The sequence below is a fragment of the Poecilia mexicana genome, unplaced genomic scaffold (genome assembly GCF_051168715.1).
Source record: "Poecilia mexicana isolate PSO_F unplaced genomic scaffold, ASM5116871v1 scaffold_17, whole genome shotgun sequence".
Lineage (NCBI taxonomy): Eukaryota > Metazoa > Chordata > Actinopteri > Cyprinodontiformes > Poeciliidae > Poecilia > Poecilia mexicana.
Window position 1 is genome coordinate 27,694,752 of NW_028263386.1, and position 13,812 is coordinate 27,708,563.

General features: G+C 38.2%; 1 protein-coding gene across 2 annotated transcripts in view; it reads right to left on the reverse strand.

The window, feature by feature from the left end:
* Positions 1-2,788: 2,788 nt before the first annotated feature.
* Positions 2,789-13,812, reverse strand: part of kcnn1a (potassium intermediate/small conductance calcium-activated channel, subfamily N, member 1a) — a 50,193-nt gene continuing 39,169 nt past the window's right edge. For both annotated transcript variants that reach the window (XM_088014456.1, XM_088014457.1), the window contains 3 exons: positions 13,261-13,388; positions 6,919-6,988; positions 2,789-5,212 (listed from right to left, as the gene is read on the reverse strand). In XM_088014456.1, coding sequence (XP_087870582.1) covers positions 4,907-5,212; positions 6,919-6,988; positions 13,261-13,388 — 504 coding nt within the window. In that variant the 3' untranslated portion in view covers positions 2,789-4,906. The remainder of the gene's footprint in view (positions 5,213-6,918; positions 6,989-13,260; positions 13,389-13,812) is intronic.

The window sequence follows — 13,812 nt, forward strand, 5'->3', positions numbered from 1 at the left end:
CGCAACTGTGAAAATATCACTAAACGTACAGCATACTGTCCAGTTTATTTGTTAACATCTTTGTTTTCAGCTGATGCAAATGCACCGATTAAAATCCAAGCAACTACATGTTTCTGTTACTCCCCCCTCCTGCTCCCCTCCCCACCTTTCACTCGCGCGCGGCGCTACTCCCTCCTCCCCCTCCCCACCTTTCACTCGCACGCGGCGCTCCAGGACATGCGCAGTGGTTTTCTCTCAGCGGCAGAAAATGTTTGTCTAATCGTCAGTAATATAATAGCGCTGCATAAATAGTAAGAAATCCGATGGCCACAGCTAACTCAGCAGCGCTTCGCTTTCACAGACGATGGGGACAACGTCTAACTATTTTCGTCACTTAGAAAAGTAGCTCAAAGAAGGTAAGCTCCGTTAACGTGATGTTAGCAAAGCTAGCTGCAGACACATAAGTATTGTAATGAAAAAGTCACTCACTGTCTGAGTTATTGTGCGGAGATGTTGACTGTCTTGTCGCATATATAGGACAACGCTATGTCCAAAAGTCTGCAATATAGTGATGTGACATTCAGAAACAGTCGATTCTTCTCCACGGCTCTTTACTTATAGATAGGACTGGAGTGTCACTCACTGAGAGCCGTTGTTCTATCAGATTACCATACACTGTCAGAATAGCATACATGCAGTGAGTACCATGCCTGCGCATGCGCATTAAGAAGTCCGACCGTCAGAGGAGTTGTCAGTTCACCACATGCAACAAGTTATGACGAAAATAAGTCATTAAATTGTTTTCAATGATAACTATATAGATATACATGTGTTGTCATGGTTTCAAAGTGTATTTAAGCAGGTCTGGCTGCAGCTGAAGTAAGCTACAACACACGCCCGTGTAAAACTCACTTAACCGCTAAATCAGGACGCCATACAACTGTTAATAACAAAGTGTATGACGATCTACGTCATGATTCTATGTTGCTAGCATACATGCAGTGAGTACCATGCCAACGCATGCGCCTTAAGAAGTTCGACCGTCAGTGGAGTTGTCAGTTGCTGACAACTCCACTGTCAGCAACAAGTTATGACGAAAATAAGTCATTAAATTGTTTATAATATGACATAATATGATAACTAGATAGATATACATGCGTTGTCATGGTTTCAAAGTGTATTTAAAGCAGGTCTGGCTGCAGCTGGATGCCATACAACTGTTAATAACTGTTAATAATGATCTACGTCATGATTCTATGTTGCTGATTAAATAAAATCATATGGTAATGACAGCGTATGCATGTCTGAGCTAAACGTACGACTATCTGACAACGTATGCTGATCCGACAGAACACCGTGAGTTTGTGCTAAGCATATGACGATCTGACCTGACAGAACACCCGTTCTTTGTTCTTGTAATGCTCTGTGTGCACTGCATCATTATTTTATTTAATTATGTACGTTGATATTTAAATTAACAAATAACTAAAACACAAGAAAGAAAGGGCATGCACTCTTTGATTGTTTTTGTTCAAAGTGGCAGCTGTAATGTCTGCCATGGTGTCAGACTACCTGGCTTCATGTACTGGGATAGAGAGTGAAAACAGACACGATGAGCGCCTTCTGTTTGGTTACTTCTTGCTTGTTGCTCCTTGGTCAGTGTTGGTAGTTGAGCGTTATTTACCGTCAGGGCATTGCCTCAATTGCTATGTTTAATGGTGCAGAGAGTGGTGGTTTCTTACATGAGCAATATGGGCAAATGCCCAGGGTGTTATGTTTTTAGGGATGGCACGAGACCATCACACATTTTAGCACAGAAATGGAATATTTAATATTGGTAAAATGTATTAAGTATTTAATATCTAGGTGTTTTTTATGGGAATATGGATCTTTCAGATTATTTTGAGAAGCAATTTCGATCATATTTTACATTTTATTGTATCATGTAGCGTGGACCGCTGGTCTTGGTCTTGACTCGGTCTCGACTTTCATCGGTCTTGGTCTTGACTTGGTCTCGGACCCTAAAAGTCTTGGTCTTGTCTCGGTCTCGATACACTCTGGTCTTGGTCTTGTCTTGGTCTCGGGTTAGGTGGTCTTGAACACAACACTGCCTGACAGTCATGTTTTTGGACTGTGGGAGGAAGTCAGAGTACCCAGAGAGAACCCACCATACACAGGGAGAACATGCAAACTCCATGCAGAAAGACCCCAGGCTGGGAATTGAACCCAGAACCTTCTTGCTGCAAGGCAATAGTGCTACCAACTGCACCACTGTGCAGCCCTTGAATTATTCTTTTTAGTCATAATGTAAATACAAATATCTTAAATTATCATTCAGGAGAGTCAACATGTATCTGTCTCTAGTCAAAGCTCATTTTTAGATCCCTGGAATATAATTACAGATAGATGAAACAGATTTTATGTTAAAATGGCCTGCCATAGCCTCTCCTCCATGGCAATCAACTCCAGACTTTAAAAGACAAAGGTTGATAAAAGACAAAGGACCATCATGTTTTAGCGTTAAATTCCACTAAAACATGATGGGGGGCTAATCTGCACTCCAAGGATATCTTTACTTTTACAGTAACCTCTCAGTGATTAACATCTTTCTACTGCAGGAAATGGAACTTTTATTAATAATAATACATTTGCAGAACTGCTCTTCAAAAAATCCAGATGAACCCTTTGACATTTGGTGGAGCTTTGCCTCATCTGGACACTGAAGCCACATGTTTTGCTCAGTGGGGATGTCCCCGTTTTCCAGGGGCCACAGTTTATATGTTAAATTATGCATAATATACACCACAGGTTCACTGGAGCTCTCAGTTTTATCATTTTATTGGGCCTTCCTCCCATCTAGATCTGGAAGATGAACCATCATGTAGGAATAGTTTCACAGTAGGGAACAATAACACATAAATTCACATTTTTTCTTTCAAATTCTGTGAAAAAAAGTAAACTTTTTTGTATGTTGCAAAAATGGCATTTAGTGGCCTAGTTTTTATAATCCAACCAATTTAGCTAATCTAAATTTTATTTTATATTTATAGTTCAGACATAGGAGTGATAACAGTCAAACAGTCAGCAAGAAAGCCGGATGGAACAGAAGAGTTTCTTTCCCATTTAAAGACGGATCCGTTCACTGTTCTAAGTTTCTTCAATGCTTTTATTTGGATCCTTTCAATATTCTTTCGTAATAGTGACTTTTTAACCCTCACCTCATATTTTAAATAGGGAATGCATTACAGAATTAACATTACCGCAACTCTCTAAGATCGGCAAATCTAAAATGCTAAATATCCTAGTTAAAAAAGTAAAAATGCATTTAAAAAAGGATAGAAAGTGACAAACAAACAGAAGTACGACAACAAAACCAAAAAAAAAAAAGTAACATAATCAAGCCAGGAAGATTGTGATCTCTCATTATTTTGCAACAGAACCATGCAAAGGAGCCAGGTAGGTTTCTCAGTTCCTCTGCTGATGTGTGGCTGTATAACAGCGCCATTCAAGCCATGCCGATTTCCCAAGACCACAGGAAGCTCTAATTAACTGGTAAGAAAGGTAGACTGCATCATGTTTCATTGTGGTGTGCAGCACTGAGCCAGAAGTTAGACTAACAAATATTCTCTACGTTTATCTCTGAACTTTTCATTTGTTACTGTTAGTAGAAACAGGAATCAAAAAAAGAAGATGTTTGGAGTTGCGGTGTAATGGAGGCAATGATATGCATTACATTAAGACAGTTTCTTTACATTTTTGGAGAGGAATGTATCTGAAAAAGGAATGCAATGCTGTATTCAGACTGTTAACATTGTAAAAAAGCTTTGAAATTAGTAATTAAATAACCCTCTACTATTTATACATTCAGGCACTGAAAAATCACATGTCAATATGTAACTAAAAAAGATAGTTGCTCTCTTTTTTTTCTTCCTTGGTAAGAACAAGGAAGCTGATACCTTGAAGTTGGCAAACGAGTACATTTCCCCTACCTTGGAGTAAAGCCATGTCCATCCTCTTTTCATGCGACCATTTCTCCTCCTCTTGAAGTGCATTTTCAAACACTGACCTGGAGTCAGAGCTTTCGTGGTTTCTCCTAAAGCTTTCACCCTAAGCTGTGAGAAAGAATCCATGACGCTTGTCTTTTTGTGAAGAAAATCAAATGGTTTATCTGGATCCTCTCCTTGGACAAACAGAGAAACGGACAGATGGGTGGACAGATGTCCTCCGTGGCCCCAGAGGGCCAGCAGGTGACCCGAGGACCTCTGCTCCACAGACCAACATCCCCCCCACCCCGTGTGGTTAAGGACTCTCCGGTGTGATAGCCAGCTCTCACTCCAGCGACCTTGAACTCAGTCATTTTTTTAACTATACAAGGGCTTTTACAAAAAAGCTAACAGGAACAGCCATACAATGGCTAAAACATAAACCATACCTCTACTTTAATCTCTGTCATTTTTTGATTTTTTTTTTTCTCTGACATTTTTTGATGCATTTTGTGTTTTCCCCATTATTTGTTTGCCTTTCTTTGTTCTTTTTGAGTAGCTCTAATCCAGAACTCTGTGTGCTGAGAGGCTCAGTCACAGAGAAACTGGACTTTGGAGGTTTTGGATTGTTTTTTTCTTTTTCTTTCTTTCTTTTTTTTTGGGGGGGGGGGTTGACGTGGGAGAATGGAAAAAAAGGCAGAGACTGGGCGAGAGAGAGAGAAAAAGAGAGAGAGGGAGAGCAAGAGAGAGACAGAGAGGAAGAAAAAGAGAGAGAATAGAGGTGAGAATCAGGTCACGGGTTCAAGATATGGTTCATTATTAGTCCAGACATGGACTCGCAGTGGATGCAGGAACGGCTTTGGATCGGACAGGATGTGGTAAGGGGGGGTGTTTGGAAAAAAGGTGCTGTCTGATAGGGCGGACTAACACAGGGTTCCTCAAGGTTATCCACTGTCAGAAGATGTGTGTGGTGCTGTGGAGGGAGAGCGCCGCCTACGGGTGGTGGAAGTCCAAGATCTGTCTGAGCGTTCAGAGCGCTCTGACGCTAGTGAGGCAGGCCGGAAGCGGTGAACGAAGCCGTCCAGGAAGTCCTGCTGCTGCTGGGTTATGGCTTGGGAGATGAGGCAGGGCAGTGCCTGCAAGCTGCCTGCCACCGAGTCCAGCTTGTCCTCCAGTGTCCCGATCCGCTTGTCCAGCTCCTCGCTGCGCTCCTGCAGCTCCGACACCAGGTCATACATCACATTCTGGGTCTGACCAGGAAGACAAAGGAAATGTGTTTCAGGGCAAACAGGAAGAAGGAGAAAGAATTGTTTCACAATTCAAAATCCAGAAAACCATTGGACATGAACTAATATTAAAAGCTGAAGCATGAAAAACAGCTCCATGTTCATCATAAAATCCAACACTCAGCTAAGTTCATTACTCAGTAAAACTAAAAGTATCAGGAAGCTAAAAGAACTGGAGCCACGGAGTTTCAGCATGTCAGCATAGATTATATCATCTCATACATTTAACAACCAGCCTCTCCAGTACATTTATAGCCTTTATACATTTATAGGCTTTTAATACCTTATGCATTTGATTGAGAAGATCCATTTATGTAATTAAAAGGGTTTCTATTATAAAGCCACTTATTGTTCTGCAGGGCCAGCAGTGGGACCAATGTTACAGAATGTGCAACTGCAACAGTTGAAATGTCAAAAGAATTTGCTGTTACATTTGTAATGTTATGTGTATCATAAAAAGGTGAATGTTTGTGTGTTTTTGAGCTTAATTACACTTTTAAACTTCAAGGGGGTAAATACAGTCAAGGCTAAAATTATTCCTACCTCTGGCAGATTCAGAGATTCAACCAGGAAGTTTGTTTCTAACAGGAAATCAGACATGCATCTTTCAAAAGATAATAAAACAACAAAGTATCCCTTTAATCTACTTTGTATTAATAAATGGCATGTGGCAAAATATTTATGCCCTTCCTATAATCAATGGAAAAACTATTTGCCAAATATTTTGACTTTCAAATACTTCCAACAAACAAACCCGAAGCTGCTGAGCTGCTGCTTGCTTGTTTCTCTTGTTTGTAAAGTTACACATTAAAAAATTAACAGCAATAATTTGTTTATTAGCTTGTCATAAGAGAAGGGTATTTTCTACCATGTTGTTCAAACCATTCATTATTTTACAAATTAAATATTTAATTTAGCTTCAAGCTAAATATGCTAACTAAAATTTAGCATAAAGACAAATATTTCGCTTGAAACTAAATACTTAGCAAAATAACACATACAACATTTTAGTTGTACGTGTTATAGAACAGGGTGAGCTGTTTTAGTATAGACATTTACCAATTGATTCATAACAACAGTCACTATCTGAAACTATATATTTAGCTCCTGGCTTAATATGGTATTTAGTGCAGAGCTCTCACCTGGAATTTGAAAATAACTAGAAAGGTAGTTTTTCTAGTTTTCTACCTTTTTTTAGTTTTCCAAATGTTAACAACTGAGTAAAATCAGATCCAATCGTTTAAAAATTCAACAGAGTCCATGCTTCCAGCAAGCAATCGTTTATCAGCAGCCAAGAGTTCACAGCTTCTGTACAAAGCAAGGCGAAAGTTTTTAACAGGCTAACTTGATCCTATGACATATGTGTACATTTCTTCATTTATCTTCTTTACAATTCTCTTTGACACCTATGCAGCTTTTTACACTCTCTAGTGTCTGATGTCTTACAGCCTTTATCTCATGTTTATCTTGTCTTAATTTCACTTTCCAAACGCTTTTCTGTAACTTTGCATCTTTCTGAATATGAAATTTTGATTTTTTTTTTTAAATTATGGTTCAGAAAGGCTGTAAATAAGCCTTTTTGGTATATATTTTTATCCAAATCAGCTTTGCGATAAGATTTTAGCAGCTTAGTATAGAAGGTTTTGTTTTGTAAAGGGAAGAAGGCTTACCTTTGCAAGGTCCACCAAGGTGTTGGCCTGATCATTGAGTTTTCTCTGCTCCATCTTCACGCTGCGCAGTCTAGGTGGGGGCAAGGGGGAATGTTAACAGGAGAAAGATAGAAGGCAAAGTAGAGAAAGACAGATGCAATGATAAATGTGGAGAAAAGAGAGCAAGAAGGAGAGGATATGTGGTTTTCAGGAATAAAAAAGGGGAAAGAAAGGCCAGTAAAGAAGAAAGAAAAAGGAGGAAAATACATTTTATTAGCTGTGTTCTCATATTAATCAAGCTCAAATAAAACACATGCATTGTAAAATATCTTTGAAATCAGAACATACATATACTTTGCAAAACTGTATATGTATATATAGAATACAAGGAGATGTGCATAAAAGCAAGCATACTTGGTCTTAGTAAATACATTGCAAACCAAAACATGCAGAAGTACAGAAGCATACTACACTCATTTTCAGTGATTTTAAAGACTTGTGTGTTTTTTTTAAAACATTTTGAAGCAGCAGGGAGCAGCAGGTATTACTGACATGAAGGAAGGTGATTCTGAGTTACTGTCTTGTTGCAGGTAGGGGTGGGCGATGGGGCAGGCTTCTAGCTACTTTTTAGGAGAGGTATTCTGAGTACAGCAATGTTAAAGCCTCACAGAACACACAGGGTTTCTTTGGTAAATAATCAGTAACTTGGTGTTAAAATTCTACTGCGTTTTCATTACATTCCCTGGTGGATTTACGTAAGAATATGAATGAAAATGCAAAACGTCTTCAACCCTCTTTTTGGCAGCATGATCCTGCAGCTTACAACAGTTAAAATGATAAATAAAATCACCCTAAACAGACTTCACTGCTTAAACTGCTCTATTACTTCTCTTACAGCTGCACTGAATATGCAACTGATAGAAACCTGACAGGGAGGTACCAGTGAAAAAAGAAAAAGTTAACTTTATTTGCAGGATAACTCTGGATGGTAGAAACTTACATCAATAAAATGACAAAATGTTCCAGAAGGGTTGCATAGCAACTTATTGTTTATCTTATCATTTCTCTACCATTATACTGCAGAGACTGAGGTCTGTGTACCAACCGTTATGTCACAGAGAATCCTGTGACTCTGAAATCTACAAACTAATATAAATAGATTTTTAGGAAAAGGTTGGGGGCAAAAGTAACTCTATATATAAGAATATAAGAATTGTCCTAAAGTCAAAACAGCTCAAATAGCCAATTAAACAAACTAACTCAACATTTATGCTTAGTTCAAGGTTTTTATGCTGATTTTTGTCCCAGTTTTCTCCTTCCATCAATATTAAAGATGCCCCGATCATCAGGATGGCTCTTAGAATAACCTTAAGATGTGTTAAGAGTGATCTGGTCCTCTCAGAAGGACATGTTGGATTGTCTTGGCCCAATATCGCAGCATGTGTGTTGTTCCCTGACAACAAATGAGAACACAGACTGTTGAATGTGACGTGTAGCTAATCAGAAAGCAAAGTGATGTAAAGCATGGAGGGGAATCTAACATACACAGAAAACAAAACAACTTGCCATGAAGCACCAGAAAGTCCTGTGGATGCTGGAGGCAGCTTTGTATCGTTTTTTTCTCTATCAAATATTTTCCACAAACTATTGCCACTGCTTCTGTTCAGTCAGCCATGTTTATTCACTCTGAACTCTTGCTTGGTTTTGCGAGATTTCACATGACATCTGAATGTTGGTGAGTGAAATCGATTTGTATGTAATGTGTTGCTCCTGTTGTGTGACTGAACACAACACACTGCATGACCAAAACTGTTATACCTAAAAAATTTCATCGTCGCTTGTGAGGTCTCAGGTTTGGCGGTGAACTGTATTAAAATCTTACAGTGTGAGCCAAGCATTAGCAATATGGAAAAAAACTTAGACTTGCCAAAGGATTGACAATTATTGTATCATTAATCATTTTCATGCAAATTGTTTCATGATGACAATTGCAATTGTATAGACCAGGTTAAACTAACTAATAATGTTTGCAAACACAAAACTAACACTTCAGTAACCATAGCCCCAGTTTGTTTCAGAAGAGTGTCAGTCAATATGAATATATTTGAAACTATGACTAAGTACAGTATTATTGTTTTGCAATGAGGATTTGGTTTTCTGTCTCTTTAGTTCCTGTGTCATCTCCTTTGCCCCTGATTGCTCCCAGCTGTGTTTCATGTTCGCTGATTACCCCTTGTGTATTTAATCCCACCTGTGTCCCCTGCTCCTGGTCAGATCCTTGTTGTGTTGTGTGTTTAATGTCCTCCCTTTGTTGTCTAGTAACTACCAGTGTTACCAGTGTCTGCGTTTCCTTGTCTCATTGCTCACCTGTGCTGCCTGGATTTCAGTGTTCTTGATTAAAACCACCAGTCTCACCATAACCTGGGTGCAGCTGTGTCCATCCCCACCACCAACACCACACAATTCATGACAACCGGTGGTAATTGTCATGAATTGTCGCCCATCCCAAGTTTTCTACACACACATCAACTAAAAAAGTTGAGAACAGTGACGTCCTGAAGAACCACTGTCGACAAGGAAGCTGGTGATAGCCTATAACTTTAGCTAACCTGTTTACACCCAAAGGTCACTGTGAGCCAAAAATTACTTTGGTAAAGTCTTGATAGCTGTCAGATTTTTCTCTGAAAGAAATGATACAGCTTTGGTTTGGTCTTGGGGAACAAAAATGATCCAAATGCATTCAGTGACGTTCTTGATGCTCCCTCTAGCTATCTCCTTAGTTATGTCCTGCTTTGTTTACTTCATTCATATCGTGGTAGCATTAATATTTTAAAAGGTATCTGACATTCTTGGACACTGCAGCTAAACTATGCTTCATATTATAGGTAGTTGGTATGGATGTTGAGGGTGTAAGTAGTAACACCATGGTCGTTCTGCAGGTTCGCTGGTTTCTTTCTCCTGCTTTGGGTCAGATTCTGACTCCAACATGTTGGATAGAAAGTCTACCGTTGTTGTCATCTCTAATAAAAAGTGTCTCTGCTAGCAGATAAATGAATCATTAGTATGAAACTGCAAAATGGCCAAACAGGGTGGAGCGGAATGTTGTGCAACCTGGAGGGGCATAAAATGTCTTATTCACATTTTTTTTTAAAAAACGCAGCAAAACGGGTTGCTCTAAAATGCGTCAGAGGAAAGGTAAGAGAGGGTCTGTGGAAATCAGACCAGAGCATTGGAGTTCTTTTTCATATAAACTGAATGATTTACATGTGAAAAGGAAAGATTTAAAAGCTGGATATATCCACTTTAAAACACCACACAGGAGACTATACCACAGAAGTTCCAGGAAAAAAACTCTATAAGTCAACAAAGTTACAGTATGAAGAACTGCAGAGCCCTGAATATTATCATTGGTTTAGGTGGTAAATATAGAATTACAACACAAGTGCAGCAGGAAAGAATATGTATCTATGAACGACAAGTAGATTTTGGAGCACCTAACTTAACAGAAACATCAAATATTCTGCCAAAGGGAAAATGTAATCACATTTTAGAGTCAGAAAGGCAGCAATTGAAAAATTTAAAATATCAATAAATTTATTGATATTTTAAATTTTTCAATTGCTGCCTTTCTGACTCTAAAATGTGATTACATTTTCCCTTTGGCAGAATATTTGATGTTTCTGTTAAGTTAGGTGCTCCAAAATCTACTTGTCGTTCATAGATACATATTGAAAATATGTTCATAGATACATATTGGAAATGTCTATTGTAATTACAATAGACATTTCCAATGCTGTTCAATTGAATAACCATTTTTTACAATTTTGTGACTCATATACACTTTTATCCACATTAACAAAGAGTTAGTGTTAGGCTTAGAGTCCAAATAATCACACAGTTAGACTGAAATTATATTTAGACTATGATTTTATCAGAATGAAATAGATGTCATGATTTTTAGCCAAATCACCCACCCCTAGTTTTAAGTCAGAAAGGAATCCGAGTACTGAACTGGTCAAATGTTTTCCCAGAAGAATGCAATATGCTTCCATAGAGAAACCTTTAAATCCAGTTTTAAATAAAAATACAAAAGCATTCTTATCCGTTTTCATCCAAAAGTAAAACATGAACAAAAGGAAAAAGATGGCATGCCCTTAGTCAGAGCTGCAGCCAGCTCAGTGGTAGGCTCTCATGTATTCACACTGGTCACTCAGAAAGCGTGCCGTAGCCATGACTGATCTTTGTGCACAATAAGCAGATCTCTGATTAGAGGAACAATCCCATTTCACTTTGGATCTGTATTTAACTCACAAGCTGACAATACAAGCCTAGGCCTTAAAACATTTTAAGTCTGTTCAGATTTAAGATAATTTATTCATTGAGAGTTATAATGGATTAAATTGTTTCATTGTTTGTTCTTGTTTTATCCAAGAGATCCAGGTGGTCTTTTATGATGTGACAAAACTACAAAAAGCAAACAACCCCCTCCTCACCGCCCCCCAAAAGATTTGTGCACATTTGCTATGGAAACGCAGCTCCTATATAAGCTCCTGGATCTTCATTATTTGTTATTAGATCCTTTTGTTACTCTGCTGGTTCCCAGTCTGATTTCTTCCTATGTTCCAAGATCTGAATTTGTTCGGCAAGTTATTTCACTTCATGAAAATATTCCGTTTCGATGCAGCTCTGCTCTGCATTTGGGTCCAATTCAAACACGACACTACTCTGCGTCCCCAGAATCAGAACCAAACATTGAGGAACAGCATTCAGTTTTCATGCTCTACTAATCTGGAATAAACTGCTGAAACTAAATTCCTTCAAATTACAGTTCAAACCTATTTTGTTCAGAGTTATGCTTGTCTGATGTATCCATAATATTAATTTGAAACATCATTAATTTTAGTCTATAGTCCAATTTTGCTTTCTGTTATGTCACTGCAATGTATTGTTTTATGTTCTCAGCATGTAAAGCACTTTGACTTGAAAAGTGCTATATAAATAAACCTGCCATGCTTAAAATAGCAACCTTTAAGCAGTTGTTAAATATACTTTAAATTACACATACATTTCTGAATTAAAATGTATTTTTATTGTTCTGATATAATATTCCAATCTTAAATTCATTTAAGATTGGTATTTAATAGTTTAACTATTTATTAATGTTATATTATATTGAATGTTTCTTTGTATAAAACTCAAGAAAGCTCTTAAATTTAAACAATCAACACTAGCAAGCACTGCAAGCATGACATTTTAGCAGCTTTGAAACCATAATATTTTTCGTCATGTTATAACATTGTCAATCTGATACCACCATAACCAAGTCTAACACTGACTAGGATCTAAAAACAAGTAACAAAGACTTTTACACACAGTTTGATTCTTGTGTTGTAAATTGTTTGCTTTGAGATTATTTTAGAGAGGAAAAAGACAAAAACCAACAGCAAACAGTTCAGCTTCTTTATGTAACTACAGTATGTTACACAGTTTGGATAAATGTCATCACAAAACCATCAAGAGTGTGGGATGAGTTCTGCTGATGACGATTAATATAGCCCCGGGAGCAGCTATATTAGTCATACTTGTGCGGTAGATGAGGATGATCTTGGCCAATAAAAGGTCCAAGCTCACTCTCTGCGAGAAGCTTTTTCTTTCACACATTCTCTCCAGACAACCCTTAATTACTGACACAAAGTGTTGGTGGCAAAATGTTGATGCTTGTTTTTTCTCATTCCATTCAAGAGAGAATGGGAAGGAGAGTGGAGGAAATGGAACACTGAAATAAATAAATAAATAAATAATAATAATAAAAAAATCAGCATCCAAGATTATTATTCTTTTTCTCATGCATGTCAAACGCAGACATGGAGAGTGGAGGAGGAGGAGGATGTTGAGGAAACAGTAGGAGAAGGATACATAGAAGACTTAACTTACTTCTGAGCTCTGCGGTGATAGAGCAAAACAAGGACAGAACACAGTACAGAGTTTTAACCTCACAACATTCACGAAACGAGTGAAACCATTACACTTGTTGTTGTAAGCGCAGGGTAAAAGAGGGAGAGGGAGGGCAGGGAAATACGAAAGACCATCACAATACTTTGAGTGTGTGTGGGTGTATGAGAGTGTGTGTGCGTGTATCTGTCAAAGTTTACATGTAAGTGAGTATGACAATAAAAGGAGCAGCTCTAAAGGGTGATAATGCATAGCTATGGCTATATTTTTTTCACCATGTTAGCAACATAACCAAATATGAGGCCTAATATTAGAACCTTAAGTGAGATTGAAACTTATTTTTACTTTCTGCAGAGAGATTTTAATTGTCAGTTTAAAACGTTCATGAGTTAACAGGAGTGCTGGACTTACTGGTGGATGGCTTGGAGAAACTTGCGCTGGTGTTTCCGCACCTTGGCGTGATCGATCTTCTTCACCAGCTTGGTGTGTTTGTAAATGAGCCATGTTTCCCTGAGTACATTGGCAGCTGTGTTCTTTACCTGAGGCACAAGAGTGAAAAAGACATTTGATATCACAGATCTGGCTCTGCTTCAGTGTATCAGTTTCTGATTGAATGATTAAACAGCACCATGTGGGAGATGGGAGATACAAGATAAAGGTAAACTGGTGGAAGCTATCTGACACAGTGTCAGCGTCATACTCTCGTGTCTGCTGGAAAATGGGAAAAGTACAAATTAACGTTCTGCTTCACAGTGAAAACCTGCTGAGTTCAAATCACTCAACTGAAACTGTCGTGTTTCTCACACCGGTTGAATTTTTCCATCATACCGCATTGCTAGTTTGAAATATTTTTTAATAAAATTAGCAGAGCTGTAGATGGTATCGAGCTGCCGCTAGGCACTGCTGGTTAGTTGGCTGAAAGGAGGCTTCTGAAGTTCTCATTAAATTAAAAATTTTAAAATT